Genomic DNA, 22,355 nt, shown 5'->3' with positions numbered 1-22,355 from the left:
TGTGACATTTAAGCATATGAGATCAGTGTTTTCCAGGCTGTCAGTTTAAATAAGTTTATTTCGTAATTATTTTTGTTTAAACTAAATGATAAAACTTAGGATAAATAATGGGGAAAAGATACTTCTTGATAAAAATTCCATGTCCACTTTCTCTGAAGACAGAGCAAAACATCTGTTGTTTCACCTTCCACTGAGAACCAAGGTAGTTGGTTGTGGGAGACAATTAATAGTGTTGTTGATGATACATTAAGAGACATACAGGGAAAAAAACAGGAATGCATCAAAGTTTTGAATCTTCTTTTTCTATCATCAACCCCAAGAACACTCAGTTGCTTAGTCTGCTGTGGGATGATGGTGGGTGAGTGGGGAGAAGGTTGATGTTGGTGTTCCTTGTAGTGCCAAATGTAGCTCCACATTTGAGCTGTTTACTATCATTTAGTAACAGCCTTTCAGTTCAGGTGCATGAAGCAGCCTAGAAGTATCAGTTGTGGCATTAAGGCCTTTTTTTTGCATTGACCTGTGAAATTATGTTTCATCTTCTTTCCAATGATATTAGAAAAAATACAAAGCCATTTTAAAGAGGAGCAGATATTGACAGTTACCTATTTCCACAAATTAAGGTGAAAAAAAAAATCCTGTATATGCATGTATGTACCTCCTGGATTCCTGGTACTTAATTTCAAGATTTCCTATTTAATCTAATTGATTGTAGTTTTTAATTAATCTTAATTATTTGAGAAAAGTAAGTATTTTTTAATTAATTAGATTCTAAAATTATATTATATTCCTGAATTGAATATTTTAATGTGACCGCCAACACTTGAAAAAGTAAATTAAATTTGCTAAAAGGAGTGGCTAAATTCTTGAATTTCAGCTTTTGAGAAAATGAGCCTAAGGCTTTTGTTGTTTATTCCTGTGCTTAGATACTGAGGTGCCTCCCAGTGCAATGAATCAGTAGTAGCATTGCCTGTATTTACTATGAATATCTCAATGAGACAAGCAGGAAAAAATAAGCAATGAGAATAAAGTTGCCCAAAGATTAATTTTCATACATAGAACTGAAACACCCTACTCTTTTCTAACTCTACATTAGTTTAACCTTGAGGCTGAGTCTGCTACTCAGGAAGGTGTGGATAATGGAATCACAGAAAGTAGAAAACTGTCACCGTGTCTGTAACCTCATGGTGAAAACTGTACAGGTTTGAAGGATAACTCATTCAAAGTGAATTATAAAGTTGCCTTTTTTAATGCTTGAAAACCTGTCTTGAAACCATATTCTTTTTCCTCAAGATCTGAATTTTTAAAAAGCCAAGCTCCCTTCTGCTCTATGATTAATTAACCAAGGGAACTTTTTAAAAAGTGGTTGCCATATATATCAGTTTGGAAGGACCCAAAACCCTGGAAATATTTGTGCTGGTTTCAATATCACTTTTAAATTTGATCAAAGTCTTGTCCAGATTTTTTGCTTTCAAATCAAAGCAAATATTTTCTTTGAAAATGGGTGCACTGGAATGGAATGTTTTTTATTGTGCTTGAGTGTTGAATCTATAGATAGTGTTTTCAAAGAATTAGTATTTCAAAGAATTAGAATTTTTACCTGCAGAGTTTGGTCTTTTGGCAGGAAAAATTGAACCAAATGTAACCGACCAATTGTGATATGATTGATTCATATAAGAGCTTGTAATGTAAAGATATTTATGTATGTTTTAAATACATGTTGATATTAAACACAAAATGCCCTTTAAGATTAATCAGGTCCATGTTGCTTGCCTTTATCTACTGGTATTAGTTATAAGAATCTTAGTTTCACTTACTGAGAGTTTTGGGATCTCATACTTCCTTCATGGACCATGGATTTTATTTTTAGTTCTTTGATAGAGAAAATAACTGTCTGTTAATATTACATGGGGAAGTACAGTAAGTCAGAGTGAAATGCTCTCAATTCTTAAGGGAGAACATCATAACAGAATAAATCACTTAAAACAAGGGAAAGAAAAGATATGGAACAGCTGCTTCTGGTTTACAGTTTGCAAGAGGAAGGATCACCAATTGTAAATATTAGAAAATAAGAAAGTAAACTAACTTAATGCCCACACCCCATGTTCCTTGCATAGAAAATCAGTCTTACGTCTTTTATTTGTGTGATGGCTTTATGGTCTTTAACGTGTTGCCCCGGTGCACATCCTCAAAAAATGCTTAGCATATTATTATTTTTATTTAATTTTTTGGGGAAAAAAGGACATCTTTCATAATTTTAACCTATTTGTTCAAAGTTTTTTATTGATGGTGCTTTGGCTGTGAACGTACTGCCAGTCTATTATATTCTCTGTAAATAATGGTAAAATTTGCTGGTTTCTACAGTTTGCATGCAAGTAAATATAAAAAGCTATTATTGGTATATTTGTTAATAGCCTAGATATTTATTTGCTGGAAGATAAACCTAGGATTATAATGCAGTCTGTTATGCTAGGTCTGTTCCTAACCTCTTTAAAATATCAGAGCTGCAGACGTTTCTGTGGTGTCAGATGGGAAAATATTGAAGATTTTAAAGGCTTGTCATTCTTAACTACTTCAGAGTTAACCAAAATAAAAAAGGCAAATACCACCATTCTATAACTAGCCTAAAACTTTCAGCCCCAGCTTCTCAAAAGAAAAAAAAAATCACAGAGGAACATGAGCTTTACTTTTAGTAATTTTTTTAATGAGATTTCCTCATCAGTTGTATATGGATCTCATTTGGGTTTGGTTTGATTCAGCTACTGACATTCAGATATTTATCACAGAATCACAGAATGTTAGGGGTTGGAAGGGGACCTGGAAAGATCATCTAGTCCAACCCCACCTGCCAGAGCAGGATCACCTATATCCAATATAAGTAGGCACAAAGAATTCACTTTTAGTTATTCCCTACTTTCAAGAAGGAGACTTCATCATTTACATCAAACGCAGTGTTTCTTCTCATGGGAACTGGGAAACACTTAACAAACGTGAAAAGAGGTCTGTGGTTATGACCCTGGGTGAGAGTCTTTCCCTGCAGTCTGCTGCGTGTTTGCAGATAAATGAGCAAGTTCTGTCTTCTGATCTCTAGCAGCATGAAATCCACACAATTAATGCTGTTAGCTAATTTCTGGTGCAAATTCTTGTTTAAACACATGAGTTTAAATACATCAGTAAAAACATCATGCGCAGCTTCACAGACCTTGGGCTGCTTTTTGTTAGGAATGTTGAAACACAAGTTTTTATGTAATCTTAAAAAGTTAGCTCTCTGATGTTGAAAAAATATCTTCTGATTTCTATCACACTGTAGGAGAAGAAGGTTTTACTGCTCCCTATGAGACTACAAACCCCTTTCATTGGTAGCACTGTTACAGCATGGCCTGTGAGATAGACTGCCTCTGAGAACTGTTGGTGGTTTGTTTTAATGCCACTATATTTTTGTGTCAGTAAAGGATTAAAAAAATGTGTTACTGAAAGTTTGAGTTGCAAGACTGATCCCTACCAGTATGGCCCAGTAAGGTTTAATGTGACCTTTTAAAAGACAGAATTATAATTAACATTTACATGGTTCTGTATTTTATTATTTAACATCAGGTACATTGCTTTCATGCCATATTTTACCGGACTGTGAATCAAACAGTGGCTGAGTTTTACAGATAAAATGTATCAAATGTTTAAGTGGGGCTAAAGAGAATAGACTATTTTATCATGCTGAAAGAAATTGGAAAAACATGGAACTGGGAAAGCTAAAGGCCTCTGTGTTTTGAAGCAAGGTGGAAACATCCACAAGTTGACAGGCAGGGCATGAGATGCAGTTCCCATTTTACTCATAGCAAAGAGCTGTCTGTAGCAGTATAGAAAGCACTGAAATGTGACTGGTGGAAATGTTTTTGTAGTGCTAGAATTACATTAAGGCTATTGTTACTGTAGTTATGTTGATTTAAAAACACAACTATAATTTTCAGTACTTCTAACCAGCATAACTACGCTGTTAAACTTTTCTTTGACAATTTGTTGAATTAGTTTTTCAAAGGAAAAATTCTGTGTGTGACATGGATAGAATAATACAAAGAGTTTCCTGTGGCCAAAGATCCAGAGATGGTTCAAGTGATAAAGTCTTCCTAGAACAGCAGCGTACGAAGAAAACACCTTAAGGACCTTCTTACTTTACAAACAACAGGGTTTGACCTAGGGTTTGACCTTTCATGTACTGTATAAAGCTGTGACCACAAGAATATACAAAAATCAGAGGCTGAAAGCAGGAAAAAAAATTCTGGGCAAATTTGAAGTGCTTGGACAGCTATTAATACACTGCACAGGGCATGACAAATGAGTGTCTGTGTAAATCAATAAAGCTTTCTATAAATGGACAACTAGTTTAGTATGAATAACAAAGAATTGCACATTGTAACCTGTGTTGGAGCATTCTGTTGGGGATTTTAAAGTTCACTGTCATAACTTTGTTTCTCTTGACCTTTATTGATGATACCTTCAAACCATGTTGAGCTGCTAACTTGACATACAACCTTTAGACCATCATCTCCTGCTAAGGCAGAGGGGGTGGAGTAGATGATCTTTAAAGGTCTTTTCTGATCCAAACTATTCTATGATTCTATCATTTCCTTTAGTGCAGAATACATCCTACTTTTTGCTTTCTTCTCTTTCCCTCCTCTCATCCTTTCTTTTTGTCACATCTCTACAATGTTGAGCAAGGAAAACTATCCTCTATGTACTTCTCTTTTATTCATTCCCTCTAGTAGAAAATTGAGTGTTTTAATTCATTTCATTGTGGTTATTAAAGTGTAGAGGATTGTCTTTTGAAGACTTTCTAATAGTTACAGGAAATGCTTCTTCATTTAAAGGCCCCAGTGCACCAAATAAGTCCCAATTTAATCACTGAAACAGGCTAGTTAGATAATAAAATATTGTCCTTCCTGTTCTCTTGACTTAAACAATCGAGGCACAAAAAGGTGAAGTTTAAACTTTTCGAAAAACACTTTAGGGACTTCAATGCAAATCTTATTTTCAAGACTGATTTAAGAACTTCAGTTCGCTCTTTCAAGAAGCACACAGAAATGGCTTTTGCAGGTTGTTAAGTGAAAGCTGTCATCTCAAATGCCACTTAGAGATGCAAATCTGGAGGACACAGGAATTTCTCATGAGATCATGTCTGCCACTTCTACTAAACACAGGTAAATGTTGAATAAAGTATAGTTAGTAGACGATCCTTAACCTGAAATCGTGCAAATATCAGTGTTACTGTAAGAAGGTATTTAACCTTATATTTATTTCAGCTATTTGTAGTCTGGTGCTTTTTGGGAGACCACATTTCCCTCTGTTTTGGAGCAAGTTGGGGGAGCTTGTATTTCATCTTTTTCATATAATTAAGGATATATCTGAGATGCATTTTAGACTTCAGGTAAAGATACGTTTTCACGAGAATTTAAAGTTCATGTGTTTTTACTGCCTGAGTGGATGCTTCCTGTGTTTTGGTGTTGAGAGTACACTAAAGTTAATTATCATGACCATTTTAGGAAGTTTTTTTAGAACTGTAATTAAGTGACCTTCCTTTATTGATGCAGTATTTAGCACGTGTATAAAAACATGTAAAAGGCTAAGCCTGCTGTTTCTTTTGTAGCTTAAATGAACAACAAATTGTTGTGAGCCAAGGGACTTCTGCCTGCCCTAAAGATGTTTTACCGAATGATAAGGTTTGGAAGGGACCTCTGGAGATCATCTAGTTTAGTCTTTAAGAAAACAGGGTATATTGTGAAAGACATACAATTTATTTCATTCCCCCTGATGTCTACCTTCATGGAAAATAAATGGCAGCTTCTTCTGGACTTGACCAGGAACTGGATAAGACCTTAGTGCACAAGGTGTGTAGTCTCTCTGTTGCTAGCCTTGAACAAAACCACTCCTCTTCAGGAGCTGTGTTCTTCAACATCTGTGAAAGAAACAGAAAGATCTTAGTTGATCTGAAGGTAATTTTTGTCATTACTGGGCTGTTTTCCATCCTGAGAAAGGAATTAAAATAAGAGTTGACAAAGTCTCTTGTAATGACTGTACCTTAGCAATAGCATCAGTACAAGGCAACCTCTGTATCATAAAGCAGTCTGAAGTTTTCACATTCAAATGTATTTTCCATAAATTCAGTCTCACAATTCAGAACAGTTGTCTCTAATTGAGGCAGTTGGAGGCTGTTTAGCATTATCCAAACCATGAATGAAATCTTTACATTTTCCAGTGTTTGGAGAGACTTTGTACAAAGTACTTTCTTCCAAATTGGAACTAAGAAGTACTTCTGTGTTGACATTTTAGCATTCTTGAATCTGTAATGATCCAAAAGCAACATGTAATGTTTCATTTAATGTTTAGTTAAGCCAGGGTTACTTGTGGTGGACTGAATGATACTGTGCTTTGAGAGCTTACCCCACAAGAAAAGACAGGATTGCCTGTAGGCACGGATCACAAGCGCTGAATGTCGCTTCACTGCAGCAGTTTGCAAGGCTGCATCACTTTGAGTGTTTGTGAGGCTGAAGGGTAGAGATGGTGTAACATAAAATATACATAAATTCCTATAGGACAGCTATACTTAACAACTAGAAATCACTGCAGAAATCAGTTGATATCTAAGGGAGTACTGCTCTTCTTGTGCAGTCCTCTGCTAGGTTAGGTATGGGAGGAGTGAGTACATTAGGGGTCATCACTTCTCCCCCACTGCCTCTGGGTGCCTGCAAGTATGCAATACCTTTCAAGCCATGAGAAGTGTGGGCTTCTTGCTGAGGCTTAACCTAGTGTGAGTATGACCTGAAAATAAAAATTAAAATAAAATTTAATAGTGGTTTCCTTCAAGGAGGCCTACTTTGCTTAACTGACAGAAGATGCCTAGAATATGCAATAGGCAGATTCCTCTGAGCAAAAATTGACCAAACTTACAATATCATAAAAACCCAGTGGTTACTGTTAAATAGAGGAAGGTTTTGATTAGGAGAGCAGGGTTTTGAGACCACAAGGGCTATTACAGATATTCTAAATTAATACTTTGGGGGGGATGAGGATTATTATCAAGTATTGAGTTGCAATATAGCATGATTTAGTATATCAAGTACTGTTTTTCCCATGCTGTGGGAACTGGCACAGGATCTTAAGCAAAGTCAGTCAAGTGTTCCCTTCCAGTCCAGTCCTCATTACAAAAATGCTGTATAAATAGGCATAATTTGCTTGGCAATCAAGAAGCACAAAAGTCAAGCTAACATTGACTACATTACATCCTTTCACTACACTTTTGAAGCCAGTGGTGTGAGAAAGGGTTATATTATACAGATGTTTCCACTGTGGCTTGATAAGAGGGCATATGTAGTATTTATAATGCTGTCAAGTTCAGATTTCCTAATTTTGGTAGCCTTTTTGTAAAGCAATAGCTCACTGAAATCAGAGATTCAGCTAAGAAATACACACAGACTTAGTTTTCATTTTACATCCTTACAGCATTCCAAGAAAATTAAGTTAAAGAAATGAGGGGAGCTCTCTAAGAATTTTGTATATATTGCCACTATGTTTTGTAGTCCTTTTAGATAGTTCTGTGAGGGACCAATCTGCCCTAACTGTCTTAGGATAAAACCATACAATATATTCTTATGTCAGTGAAAATGAAAAAAAGTTAAACCTATAGGTATACCAACATGCATAAGATAAAGGCTGGGCAGGCTTATCCTTTAATGATTGCTTCAAAGTAATAGGAAGAATTTATTTTGGCTGGCATTACTGCTGCTTTTACTTTTGTGGCTTTTGCTTCGACTTTGTTACTTACTTCTGCGTCTGCACTTCTTGCTGTCTCATCTCATGGTGCTCTCTGCAGGATCACCCATAGACTTTTTATAGCCATATGTTGAATCCATTCATAGGTGACATTGTGAAAATATGATGCAGAGCATTTTACCACCTTTGCTGGCTTTGATTGTACCCTCAAGATAAAGCACTGATGCTGTACAGTTGTTTACTTAGACTTATAAATAAGTAAACTCTATATGCCCTTGTTTCTTACCACCATTTTATTCTTTACTGTCTTTCAATATGCTGGATAATTATACATGTTAATTTTTTTCCCTATTGTGTTTAGAATTTAGATGAATTTGAAATAACAGATCGGTTTATTGGGCTTTGGGATTTTCATTTTGTTGAATCATTGACTTTTCTTAACAAGGAAGAGAGAACTATGTTTCTTTGCATACAATACATTACATTCCTTTTTTTTCTCTAAAATTACATATGTTGACTATATTTATGACTGTAGTTTTGTATAACCACAATTCTTTTGAAACAGCGTTTGTTAAACTTTTATAGCTGGACAGAAGAATTAAGTGAAACAAGTAATGTAAATTGTATAATAATTGTAATTATGTGACTGCATTGATTGTGGTGTTATGGTTATGTGATCTGAAGTTATGCATGGAGGCAAAGAGATTTTCCTGAGCCAGTTTTAACTTGTAGATTTTTATGTATCAGTTTAGTTTCTCAGACATAAGAGAAGTTGAAACTTGCTCTAATGCAGGTGTATACAGCACACTTAAGAGATTTTTCTTTTCCAATTCTGTAAGAATATATAGAAAAATACATTAATTTACTGTAATTTACACACCAGATTGTGCCATTTTCAAGTCTGCACTGTGTAAAAATGCGTTTGTAGTGGAAACTAAAGATAGATGAAAGGCACTACTATGCAGGAAAATGTATCGTGTTTAAACTGACATATGTGAGAGAAAAAAATTCAGACTTTTTAGATTGCATTTAGATTTAGTAAAAAAACTTCTTTCACTCCTGAGATGATAGGAATTTTTTTTTTTAAGTAAAGACTAAATTTATTTCCTTCAGTCAAACGATGTAATGCACCAGTTAGCTGTATCATGACCAGTTATCCACTGCAGAAACCAGGCTTATGAAGAGCTGCCACAGTTTACATGCTTGCCTTTTGTTTCTGTTTGATAATAGCTGCCTCAGTTTGCTTTCAAGTGACTTTCTCAGATAGCAAGTTCACTCTAAACAGAAAAGAGGGAGGAAGAAAAGATACACCAGTATCTTTTATAATGTTTCATTGCCAACTCTAGTGCACCTGACAAGATGAGATCATGGAAATACTTGGAATATCTGCTTTGATATTGTTCTAAATTATAATGCATGGTGTGAATAATGGCATAAATTACTGTAGCTTCTGGTTTTACTCAAAATGCCAACTTGCAGCAAAATAAATACCATGGTGCTTTTTATTCTGGATCTTGAAGAAGTACACTCAGAGTAAGCTCTCTGAGAATGTTTATAAATTGTATGTAGTACAAGATACTCTTTGATTAATTTGTGTATTCATTTATATATTATATTTTACTATAGGCAGAGAATTCAGCACTGGCTCTGGAAAATGAAAATCAGAGAGAACAGTATGAAAGATGTCTTGATGAGGTAAGGTAGATAAAAAGGTTGGTTTTACGTGGTACTATAATGAAATGAATAGAAATGAATCTCTTTCTCTCACAAGGTTGGAATTGTTCTGTAATTTTCTAGTATTACCTCATTCTAATTAATTCCGACACAATGTATCTGGCAGCCATAGATAACTGTTCTTCATGACCTCTGCTGTAAATCCTATTTTGACCACACTTCTTCCCTGAAAAGTTGGTGTTATCCCTGTGACCAACATTTGAAACTGATTTGCTTTCATCAGGGGGAGAAAATGATAATTTGCCTATTAGGTGTTGTGTATTCTTTCTTTCCTGAAGAAAGGAACATAGGTGGTACTGGCTTCTTCCGTCCAAAGTTCCCCAACTTCCTTGTGCAATGTTTTCTGTAACAAGTCTCTCAGCTCCCCTTTAGGGTTACATACACAGCTTTTTATGCTGTGTTTTTTTCTAGCCTTTGGCTAACTTCTGCTACACAACTCGGCTTCTGATCAGACCTGCCAGTTAACAACTACAATGTAAAACACCCATTGATTCCTGTCTGAGCACTCTAGCCATGCAGTCTCTTACTGCATGCAGCTTTCTATTTATATACCCTGATGCTTACTTCTTCCTCCCCTTTATCCTGAAATAAGGCTGTTCAGCATACACAAGAGCTTTAAAATAGTTTTAAGACTTAGTAGCTCAAAGAGTTACTTAGTAGAAATCATTTAGCCATGCCATAATAAGAATGCACAGTGGCACAGTAGCTAACATGCAAACAAAACAAAAACTGCACTGGCTTCTAAGGTGTACCATTGAGAAAAGAATGCCTGAGTGTGCAAACCACAGAGAGCAGATGGCGATTCATACCAGATTTTTTAGTTTTTAATCAGCATTTGCTTAAGTGTTACTGGCGTGAGCAATACAGCTCTCGTACAAGAAACCTCCAGTTTACTGCAGATTTTCATCAGCAAATTGTACATTTGCCACTGTAGCATGTTTTTATTGGGAAGCTCGAGTAAAATGCTTGCAGATACACTTTCTGTTCACTTACGTTCTGCCTGTTCTGTGGCTCTGGGATACCATCAGAGCCTTGTTCTGCATTGGCCTGAGTTACTGCATTCACTGAACGCTTGAAAGGTATTTGGATACCTTAGTCATAAGGATTAAATTACCATATAATTACTAACTTTAGTTTAAATTACAGAGATTAGCTTAAAATTATTTTCTGATTGTCTAGGACAGAATCTGCCCACATAATTAATTTTGGAAATGAGTAAAGCGCCATACCTGCTCCTTCCGGAAAAACACTCCACACAGATTATAAGGACACAAGATTTTTTTTTTTTGTGCTTGTGTTTTTATTGTGCTTGCAGTAACATGATGGATTTCTGAGCCAGGGCTGTGGTTTTTTTACATGCTGTTTTAGTTTAAAGAACAAATAATTATATCAAACTATACTCTGAACATTATTATCTTCAACATTTTGTTGGCTGTTTTTCCGTTCTTCCATATTATCACAGCTGTGCCCATCTTCTCCTACTGTGTCAACTTTTTCGGGAGATAGTGCTTCTCGTCACATATGGTTTTGTGCTCCCCAGCTTTGTTTGCTTACCTTCTTCCATTTGTGTGGAGTGATCTTTCTTGTCCTTTCCCATGGCACCGTATCATTTTTTTTCTTCTTCCTCCACTTTCAGCCCCCACAATGTTTTGATAGTGGTTCTGTAACCAGCATTGTTTTAGCTGACACAAACTTGGACCTAATCATTCTGATCACTGAGGTGAAGAAGTCTTGCCAGTGACTTGCCAGTGACGTGCCAGTGACGTGCCAGTGACTTGCCAGAGACTTGCCAGTGACTTGCCAGTGACTTAGGCAACAAAGCCATATTCAAGAATCACAATTTCTACAGGAATCCCAGGTTGGCATCCTCCTGAACACATTCCCATGGTGGAGCTTCCTAAGAAATCACACATTCTCACTCTATGTCATTGTAGTAACAATAAAGAGAACATGAGATGGGACATAAATGTAATTAGTGCATAACACAATCAATGATTGTGAGAACTTTTGCTTCCAGAGTCTTCTGATGATGTGTCGTGACAGTCTTTTCCAAACAGGGATTTTTGCATTCTTACTGGAGATCTTAAGCAAATAAAATGCTTTCCATAAATGTTTTTATTAAAAAAAAAAATACTTCTTGTAAATCTGATGCTTCCTCTGCTTACAACTCAAACTAACCGCACCTTCTGAAGGTGAAAATCTCTTCAGACCTTCCCTAGTTTTAGTTTCAGGATTTCTTCAGCAGCTTTTAGAAGCATATTTATCCTGTACAGCTAGGTATCTGTCTGTGCTGCAGAGCCATTTTGCCCCAGAGAGATTTGTTGGGTTTAAAGAGATGTTCTTGATAACACAAGTCTGTGATCACACCCAAACCCAAGACAGCTAAGCCTGCCACCAAAAATTTGAGTGCTTACTATAACCTTTATTTTAATTTTGCCTCTGGAGTCCAATTAGTTATGAGTGTATTGAACTTCTCCTGCGCTGATACATGAGGAGGAACGCCTACCTCCAAAGCTAATACCTAGCCATACTGGGTAGTTACATATTTAGAATGCTTGACAGGCCCTTGAGGTAATGAATGTTGGGAACATAATTTGATAACTATTGGGAGAATGCTGCCATCTTTCACTCATCACTGAGCATCCTCAGAGTGCAGCTTCTCTCCCCTTGGCAAAGGCAAACTGCTCAGCACACTCAAGCATCATTTAATCTGGCCACTCTGCCAGTAATGTCCCTGCTTGGTCCCTCAAGCCTCTACAGCAACATAAGGACACTTGCTACGCACAGTGTACTTTCTGCTGAGATGTTGGTGGCCATTAAGCTGCATATGAAAGAAGTAAAAATACCCAGTGTGATTTTTCCTTTTGTGTGACAAAAACGAACTAGAGCTGAGTTTTTAAAGCTATGCCTGCCATTATTTTTTTCTCATTTTAATTTTTTTAAGCAATTATTTTACACAGTTGTTTTCATTCATAAATGCCCCACATTTAATGCTATATGAATGGTTGTACCTGTGACTTAAAACTGCACATTCTGTAGTCATTTCTGTGGGTAAATTCAATGACACTGAAATGTTCATAGAGATGACATCTGAAAAGAATATGGGTCAAAGCTGAATTGAGTCCTTTATGAATTTCAATAAATATTCTCTGTTTTTTAAAGTAATTGTTCATCTCTGAAGAGTACATACAAACAACTTCAGAAGAGTATTTGGACAAAAGTGTCATTGAAATGTTCCAGTAGTTGAAAAATAAGAAAAGAGCTCATTTAATTTCAGAAGTACTCCATAAACGTATCCTTCTGTCTCTGCAAACTTTAATGTAAAAAACAGGATTGTCTTCTTGTATCTTTGGGGTTTGAGGTTAACAAGGTTAATCCTTGTTTCCTATCCTGGAATTCAGCTGTCAGTTTACTGGTAAGTGGTAATGTCATGTTTATTCACATCACTGTGCCAGCTGAGATTTCTGTCAAACTTACCATACTTACTTGCAGGAAATTGTGCACCTTAGGGTAGATTACAGTTTTGCCAATGCTTTAAGAATTAGCTCATCAAAAACATGAAGTTATCTTTAAAAGGCATCCTATTTTTAAGATTTGAATAAAATGTAAGGCATTTTATTTTAGTACACTTGAAATGTTTCTTTGTGTATGAAACCATACATTAAAGGCATTTGTAATAGGTGTCATAGATGTTACAATAGAGACTATTCTCTTTGATTCACTCCTTTTCCTTTATACCTTTTACATGAAGACCACTTTATAACATGTAAATGTAAACATAAGTGTGTAAGGAAGAAGTTAAGCTGGATATTGTATCTCTTTTATTGCAATCCACAAAAAGAAACCTAATACATCTTGGCTATGAAGTTGGAAGGAAGGGCAGGCAGTATAAAGGCAAGCAGTATCACCTCCTGCCTAATAGCAGACTAAGGAACCAGCCATCTCTATTCTATTCCTTGTTTCACCTTGGTTAACTGTCATTTTACAACCTGCTTTATCCTGGGATTGAGCTGCAGGTCTGCCTCATATCAATGGGATTTTCATATATTCTGTATCTTGGGAGTCAGTTCCTCTGCCTTCTCTTCTCAGTTTCCTCAGTTTTTGGTAGTTGTGACAATTAGTTTTGCAGTGCTGTCTTATGTTGTTCATTCAGATTCGTGGTTTCTCTTCATACCTGTAAGTGAAAATGAAGTTAGCTTAGCAATTTATTTCCATCTGCTGTAGGAGTGGAATGGCAACCTTATTTGAAATGCAAAAGTTTGGATATGATTCCACTTAACTGACTGCTAAATTAATTCTAGTGGCTGTGGTACACTTCATGAAAGGCTTCCCACCTCTGTTCCTACTGAAAACCAAGAATATAGACCTGAAAATCTTTGAATGGTAATAGCAACACAATTTGCCAAGTTGCTAGATACTAGAATAAAATAACCACATTCTGTAAAGAAATTAGTTGCATATCTTTCTATGGATAACTCACAAGTACTTTCCTTTTAGATACCTAACTTCACATACTCAAAACTGGAAAATCTGTCACATACGCATCATCAAGTCAGGTTTTTTCCATTTGGAAGATTATGCCATTTACACTCCTCCGTGCAATATGTGAGGCTATAGGAGTGATTTTGTAGGCTATACTGTTGTGAGTGACTAGTACACCCTTCAAAGAACCTTTTAGTTCTCCCTTGGTAAAGTAACTCTTTGTCAGAAAGTAAAGAAATAATGTATTCAATATGGTTTGTTCAATTTTCAGGTAGAGCAAACAGACTTTAGAAGTGCATGCCAGAAGGAACACAGTCAGATGTAGATCCTGAAAACCTGTAGGGCAATGCACATGATTTTTCAAAAATGTAACGTATTTACTTCTGTTGGTTATTGCTGTTCTAATATTAGTCCATGTCCTGTGTTAAATCATGTATAGAGCTATTTTATGGCACCATTGTTCCAGGGGCTGCCTTAAATTAGGGACTAGTTTGGAGGAAAAAATGATACTAGGCAATTTTATAAGAGTATGAATCAAATGTAACTTTTGGATCTAACAGTACTGAATTATTCACAGAAATAAATTAGCTTTGACTCTTTCCTTACAACTCATTTTACATCAGCGGTGTGGAATTTTTTTCTTTCATTTGCCAAGAGTGAAAAGAGTCAATGGAGATTTGGTGGTATCTGCCTGTGCTTTTACTGTAATTTCTGAAAGCCAAAACCAAGACAGAAATCCTAAGTCTTGTCTTTTTCCACAGAGTGAGATATTTAGTTTCTCTGCCTAAATGCAAGAGTAGAGAACAGGCAAACACATTGTATGATGATAAATGCATATATAGTTTTAAATTACATTAGAAACATAAAAGTTAAAAATCATAACAGAAAATCTTTTCTCAGTCCCTCATTCCATTCTTCCTTCTTCCCTTTCCCTGCCCCTGTAGAAAGGATGTATAAAATAATAGCTTCAAAAATTCCCTGTTGAATATATAGTTCTACTAATCAATGGTGTGTAATCTCATTCAAGTCAATTATGCTGTGTGGTGTGAATGCCTTCCAACCACACTCTGATGACAGCAGGTGCTTTAATTTTCTGTGGCACTTTATGGTTTCTGCTTGTCATGATAGATGTACCATTTTGTCAATATTGAATCAGGAAACAATTAAACTTCATGAAAACATTCAGGATTCCATCCTCTGATGGTAAAAATGAGTTCTAGTGAATGCAGTCAATCCATGCTGATGCACAGAAGCTGCATATAGAACTGCAAAAGTTTAATCTAGTCCAAAGAAGAAATGACAAAAGTTCACCAAATTGCCAGCATGTCGTACTGAAATTCATATAATACACATTGATTTATAATGAGGACTAGCACAGAAGTAGTTAACATGCATTTCCTGTGTTCTTACCAGTATTATCTGATGGAAATACTAGTAAATAATGAAAATACTAGAACTGGTTGTAATTGTAGATGGAAAGTAAACCCGTAAAAAGAAGGTATAGCTATGCATAAGCACACATGGTTGCATAAACATACTTCAACTATTTTATTTATTTATTCCAGGTTGCTAATCAGGTTGTTCAGGCTCTACTAACTCAAAAGGTAAGTTGTGATTCGGGCACTGTAGTATAACTTAAAAGCTCGCAGGTGTTCATTGTTCATTGAAAGAGATATATATTCTTATCTAGTATATCTTTCTTAAACAATGTTCATTTAATTATCAAGGCTGCCATGTGTCAGGTCCCAAATTATTTTTTTTGTAGTCCAGTGAGACTGTACATCTTTAGGGCTTGATCATATAGCACCCATATCTAGTTTTTATTGTGTAACTATATTGAGACAACAACATCTGAAAATCCTTCCTCCAGATGGTGATTTTTCCATTCCCTATCCATAACGTTCTCCCAGTCCATTCCCATGGAACATAAAAGAGATAAATAACAGTGCATGTCAGTAGCTGGCATGCCCATTGACATTCAGTGGAAGGAAAGGCTTCTTGATGTGGGCTTGTGCTTTCCTCAGTAAAAGTTCTCCATGGAACAACAACGTGCTCTTGTGGCCAGTTTTGAGCTCCCCAATTCAAGAGAGACAGAGACCTGCTGGAGAGAATCCAATGGAGAGCCACAAGGATGGTTAGGGGACTTGATCATCTCCCCTACGAAGAGAGACTGAGAGTCCTGGGGCTATTTAGTCTGGAGAAGAAGACGACTGAGGGGGGATCTCATAAATGTGTATAAATATCTGAGGGGTGGGTGTCAGGTGGAGGGCCCAGGCTCCTTTTGGTGGTTCACAGTTATAAGGAACAATGGGTTCAAACTTGAACATAGAAGATTTAGCTCAACATGAGGAGAAACTTCTTTACAATGAAGGTGACAGAGCACTGGAACAGGCTGCCCAGGGGGGTTGTGGAGTCTCCTTCTCTGGAGACTTTCAAAACCCACCTGGATGCGTTCCTGTGTGGACTACCCTAAATGAGCCTGCTTTGGCAGGGGGGTTGGACCTGATGATCTCTTGAGGTCCCTTCCAGCCTCTGATATACTGTGATACTGTGAAAAGAGAAGGCTCCATGTATAGAATTAGGATTCAGCTGCTCTACTTGTGAGCTCAGGACCAGCAATAAGGAACTTGTATTTTATCTCAACCTTTTGATGTGCTTCCTGGAAAGTTCTGCACAGGCAAAATTCTTGTATGCTGACTGCAAGCCTGGTAGAATGGAAAGATTCACTATGGCTTCTGTAAAGGTCTGTTCTGGATCAAATCATGTCTGAAGTTTCTGTTGACATTGCAAATGTGAGGATATAAAGTTTGGTTGTTTCAGATAGAACCCAGAAGGAGAAGTAAAACTAAAAATTGCTAAAATAAAGAAGTAATCTGGAAAAAGAGAAGTAAGATGAAATTAAACAGAGAGCAAAGCAAGGTAATACATATAAGCAAAAATAATCAGCTGCCCAGAGAGGATTGGGAATAACTGGTAGAACAATTCTCCGAAAATGTGCACTTTGAGTTGAATGTGATTCCATAATGTCATTTGTTGGGGGGGAGGGAAGAAGACAAACAATATATAAAAATCAGTAACAATAAGCAATGAACACTTCAATATTCATTAAATGATCCTTTGTGAGATCTAGACCACTTGATGAATGTGACATTATTAAAATGCTTTGGATCATTTAGCTTTAAAAGGATGAGTCTGGAAGAGACATAAATAGTCTTTTAGTGCAGATAGTGCAAAGAAAAATATAAACTGTTTTGTCTACACTGAATGACTGGACAAGAAATAATCTTAAAATGCATCAAGGAAACACCAAGTCAAGATAATCAGAAATCTCTGCCATACACCCAGATGTTTTTTAGTAAAATACTAGAATAGATTTTTGAAGTCTGACTCCAAAGCCTTCATTATGGATGTCATCCACAATGAACAGCAGAACATGATTCAGAATGCCCCCTGCTAATGGGGCAAGCAGGGACTTAGGGTGATGTCAGGGCAGGCAGAATGATGGGTACCAAGTGTCAGCATCAGGTCTGGAGAAAGTGATCAGTGTCACCCTTGGTGTGTTCACTGAGTAAGCCCATGTGGAGGAGGCAGGTCCAAGCAAAACCAAGCAAAAGGATCAGGACACAGCTCAGGATCAAGGAGGAAGGAGGCTGGGTGCAGGCATGGCTGCAAAGTGGCTGCGGCACAGCTCAGACATAAATAAGATATCCTCCGTCTCTGCTGACTAAACTCCTACAAGTGGAGATTGTGCACTGACAGCAGGATAGACAAATGTCTGCATCTATAAACATCTGCACCTAAGTAAATGACAAATAAGTGCAGAAGGTTGCATCTGGCCATCAGGGAGAAGGCTGGATACCCTTCTCAGCTCCTTACTGGGCAGACCTTTTCTGGATCAATTTTATGACATTATAGATAGATTAAAAGCTGTGCAGGGAGATGTTCTGACCCCAGCAAGTCTCCTCTTGGTATCCTGCCCTTACATGGTGATGTAAGTGGTAAGTGGTAGATGAGGAATGCAAGACTCTGGAGGGTGCAGTTGACCATTCTGTAGATAACACATTCCTGTGGCACAAGCTAGTATCAATAATTTAGAAGTAACATTCCTTAAATCTCTTTACCTGACAGCAGGCGCCACAAAACAGCCATGCAGCTGTTACCACAGGTGAAGGGTGAAAGAATCATTGTGCAATCCTATGATTTTTTGATTCACAACAAAGGCTTTTACTCTAGAAGAGGGATTTTACCTTACAATGTGCTGAATTACTCTTCTTGTACTCTGTATACACATGTGCTGTATGGTCTGTGCATCATCAGAGGACTGCAGTCTGCAGAGCTATTACTGCAACACCTTTTAGAATCATAACTTCAGCTATCTTTTAAAAAAATCCCAAATCTGTGTTTCAATACAGCTTAAATGGATATGGAGGCATTTTCTCATTTTAACATATATGAAAACCTCATCCACATTTTGTAATATAAACCCATATGTGATTAAATATTTACCAGAGGGTTTAATCTCAATGTATTAATCTCTAGTTTGGGAATTTTATGGTTGTTTCCCAAATTAAGAGAGGATCTTCCTGTCCCTTTGCAAGGGTGTCAGACATTTTGATGACTACATACTTTCTCAATAACGAATCCTCCCAAACCCATAGGAACCAAGGAGTTCTTATGGATACAATAAACCCAGAGTTGAATACATTTAATAAAGTAATTTACGTAGCAGTGATGGGATTTAACAGCTGCTTACCTATTACTGAGTAATAATAGGTAATTTAATATCCATAGAAAGAGGAAAGAGGGTACTCTTCTAAATGCTAATGAATATTAACTGTAAGAGTGCTCCTGACACTATTCATACAAGTCTTTTTATAAGAAAAGACAGGAGCACAATAGCGTACAATAAAGAGGAAATTGGACTCCTCACACCAGTCCCGAGTAGGTAGATACCAGAATCCAAATAGTAAGTAGTAAACAGATAAATCTACCATTGGGCAGCTAAGCAGTAAGACAGAGCCAGTCATGCCACAGAGAGATAACACACCTCTGGGGCATAAAGAGACATGAAGAAAAGCTGAGAGCTTTCAGAAAACGGAGAAGAGTGATTTTGCTCAGTAACGCACACTGCGTAGGCTTTGCTGTGAATTTGAAATTGTCCCTCAAGGACTAATTTTTGGTTAAATTAAGTACATGCTGTAATGTAACGAGTAAAGCACTGTGTACTTGCCAGTATGTGGAAAGACTGTGATTCCACAGAGAGATTCTGGTGACACAAATTGAGCAAGCAAAGCTCGAGTGATTTATCAATGTCACTGAAACCTTGAAATGGAATTACAGTCTTAAATGTGCACTTTTCAAGTATAGAATTTGTTACTATACATATAGAATTTCTCTAATATGAAAGGCTTTTTTTTTTTTTTTTAACTCTGACTATGGAGAAACTGTATTAAATTGAGATTTGTGCTGAATTAGCCACACAGCAAAATTTCACAATTCTGTGTAGCAAAATTTATGGATTTTCTAGCCTTACTAATAGAAAATTTTACCTCTGGGAAATGGAAGTCAGAAAGCCAACAAAATTATATGTGACAAACCTATATACTGTGATGTTTACTGGAAACATCCATCCTTTCTCCCCCCACCCAAAGACTTCTCATATTGTATGAGAAGATAGGAGTGCTGGGTACTGGATTTTTTTTTCCATGTGAAACCTGGATCAGCAGTTTGAAATTTGAGTTACACCACTTAATGAAATAATTTTATGATTTGAGTATCTGTTCTTTGCATATTACCCTCCTCCACAGCAGTGTATTCAGAAGAGCTTGGTTTTTTTCACTCTGGATGCTATATGAAAGTAATTTCTTCTTCATTTTCATCAATGAAATAAGAAGTTAATTAAGAGTTAAAACAGATGAAGCATCTTCAGAGGAAGAGCAGAGTATTTCTAAAACCTCTAATAAAAGCATTGAATCCCATTTTAGAGAAGAGTGAGTCTCATACTGAAGAGAAAAAGTAATAGAGATGTTCAGGTATCACAATAGAGAGGCCACAGGCGTACCTTAGATATTTGGGAGATTGCTAACCTAATAGCTGGTCATTTTGCCCAAGGGAGAGGAATTATATGCTTCAGATATTCGGTAGTTGTATTAATTGGTAATTCTAGGACTTCAGCTTTCTGAACTCAGACTTTATTTTACAATGCTACTGCTACCTTTATGTGCCTCATTTGTCCTCTGGGCTGTGTGTGGCATTACCACTGGCACAGTTTATAGCATCTGGGCAAGTAATCTACTGTCTTGTGTTTCACTTTTTACAGAAAGTCTAAAGTTAGAAACATAAATCTTACATGTTTAATACTGTAGCTTAGGAAGATTTTGAGCAGATGCATTGCTTTAATTTTTTTCTACATTGTAGTTTCTGTGAATAATTTTTCCCTTTTAGTGCACTTAGTGTTGAAATGTTAAACACTGTTGTAACAGACTCTAAGTTCTCTGATTATTTCTGAAAGGCCGATAGTGATGGGTACTGATGCTTTCAGTTTCCTAATAGAGATTGCCTTCTGCAAGACCAGAGATAAGAGATCTCACTGACAGGAATCAAAGCTTTAGGGCTTTACAAAACATGAAACTCAAGATTTTTGGGGGGTACATGTTGGAAGGCTCCAGCAATTTTACTTGAACAAGCAAATAGAAACTATCAAGAGAAAAATAACAAGTAGTATCATGAAGTCTGATACATACTATATGTATAAAAAGATGTTTACAATTTTCTGAAAGTCTCAAGGTGAGCTTACTGTATTGTGTGTTCACCTCTTATAACCTCAGTGCTGGTTATAGTGGAGTCTAGAGCAACTCTATGCAATGATTTAAGCTACATCCTCCTCTGAGTTGTTTTCTCATAAAGCCAAGTCATCATGCTGATGATACTATTGACAGGACAGCATATGGGGATCCAGAGGCCTGTTTCTCCACCTTCATATGGTGGAAAGTAATATCAACTAGGCAATACCACAGGGCAGCAACTGTCCTAAATTTGAAGGAACATGGGAAAGTATTTTTCAGATTTAATTATTTGATTTTAAATAAAGCTAAGTATGTCTGCAGCTCATTATATTTGGTCTTTATTAGGAGACTAATCTTCCTAACTCTGAAGCTCTCACACTTCACAATGGACAACTGCACCAATTATATTGAAAGACTGAGTGTCACATCCTTCTCTATCTCCAAAATCTTTTTGATAGAATCCTGTGGCCAAGAAAAGCACATCTTGAACTGAAGGTAGATAGATAGATAGACAGACAGACAGACACATAGATAAATACAGTTTGCTGCATCTGAAATCCATTAAGGGCTTGTTCATGAACCTGACTCGGCCCTGACTAGAAGACCTGCATCTTTCAGTTTCAACAGTAATGTCCTGTTTTACATTCCACTTCTGCTTCTAATAGCCTATTTTAAGGCTTCTTGGTACCTCATGTTGGAAATCTCAGACAGGATCATGCTACCACATGTCTGGTGCACCAGCACCATATCGTGGCCTAGCCAGCTCTACAGTAGCAAGTTATAGTGGGGAAGATATAGACCATCCACAATATGTCAGCCAGCAATGCTGACTTGATTATTTCAGAAAAAGCAAGAAGGGAATCAGTCTTCTGAAGAGTAGCTTGAAGACACAGTATCACTTTGAACTCCTTCCTGGTTTGGTATAGTTTATACTTTCTCCTTAGCTTATTCTTATTACAATATTCAAATCCTAATTGCTGCTGTCTGCTTTGTGTTGGCTACAAAATGAAATACATAGCTATCAAAGTCACTTTTTTACACTAGCAGAAAGCTCCAGAAGGGTATGTCAGGTAGCTAGTGTTTCTCAATACAAGAATTTTTTAAATGTTGTTGTCTGATAATCTAACAACCTGAGAAAATGAAATAACACATTTCTCTGATTTGTACTATTTTTAACATTGTGTATGTATTTCTTCTTGTATCCAATCTTGCTTAGAGCTGTTTAAGTGCTTCTGTTACTTGCTTTCTAATCTTCCTATTTTCCATGTGCTGCAGGATCTGAGGGAGGAATGTATCAAGCTGAAGACAAGAGTTTTTGATTTGGAACAGCAGAATCGAACATTAAGTGTGCTTTTCCAGCAGAAAGTCAAGCCAGCTTCTGATCTCCTTCTTCAGGTAGGAAAGGGCCGTTACAGGAGGAGAACTATGAGCTTTATATTCTCGCTATTATAAAATCTTGTTCTTCTTTTTAAGGTTCTGTCAATAAGCAGGAAATGACAGCTGATAGATTTAGAAGAATTTCTGTTGTCTATAATCTGATACTATTGAAAGTGAAAGTGAATGCCAATGAACTATGACTACCTATTATGTTCAAAT

At 36.7% G+C, this 22,355-nt stretch overlaps 1 protein-coding gene across 1 annotated transcript in view; it reads left to right on the top strand.

Annotated features, from left to right (window-relative positions):
- The window catches only part of NCKAP5 (NCK associated protein 5), a 362,638-nt gene that overhangs the window by 254,478 nt on the left and 85,805 nt on the right, over positions 1–22,355 (top strand). The window contains exons 7-9 of the mRNA XM_054381294.1: positions 9,385–9,453; positions 15,540–15,578; positions 22,035–22,154. Coding sequence (XP_054237269.1) covers positions 9,385–9,453; positions 15,540–15,578; positions 22,035–22,154 — 228 coding nt within the window. The remainder of the gene's footprint in view (positions 1–9,384; positions 9,454–15,539; positions 15,579–22,034; positions 22,155–22,355) is intronic.

This window comes from Indicator indicator, chromosome 5, assembly GCF_027791375.1.
Source record: "Indicator indicator isolate 239-I01 chromosome 5, UM_Iind_1.1, whole genome shotgun sequence".
In the NCBI taxonomy this organism is placed as follows: Eukaryota; Metazoa; Chordata; class Aves; order Piciformes; family Indicatoridae; genus Indicator; species Indicator indicator.
This window is presented reverse-complemented; position numbering and strand designations above follow the sequence as displayed.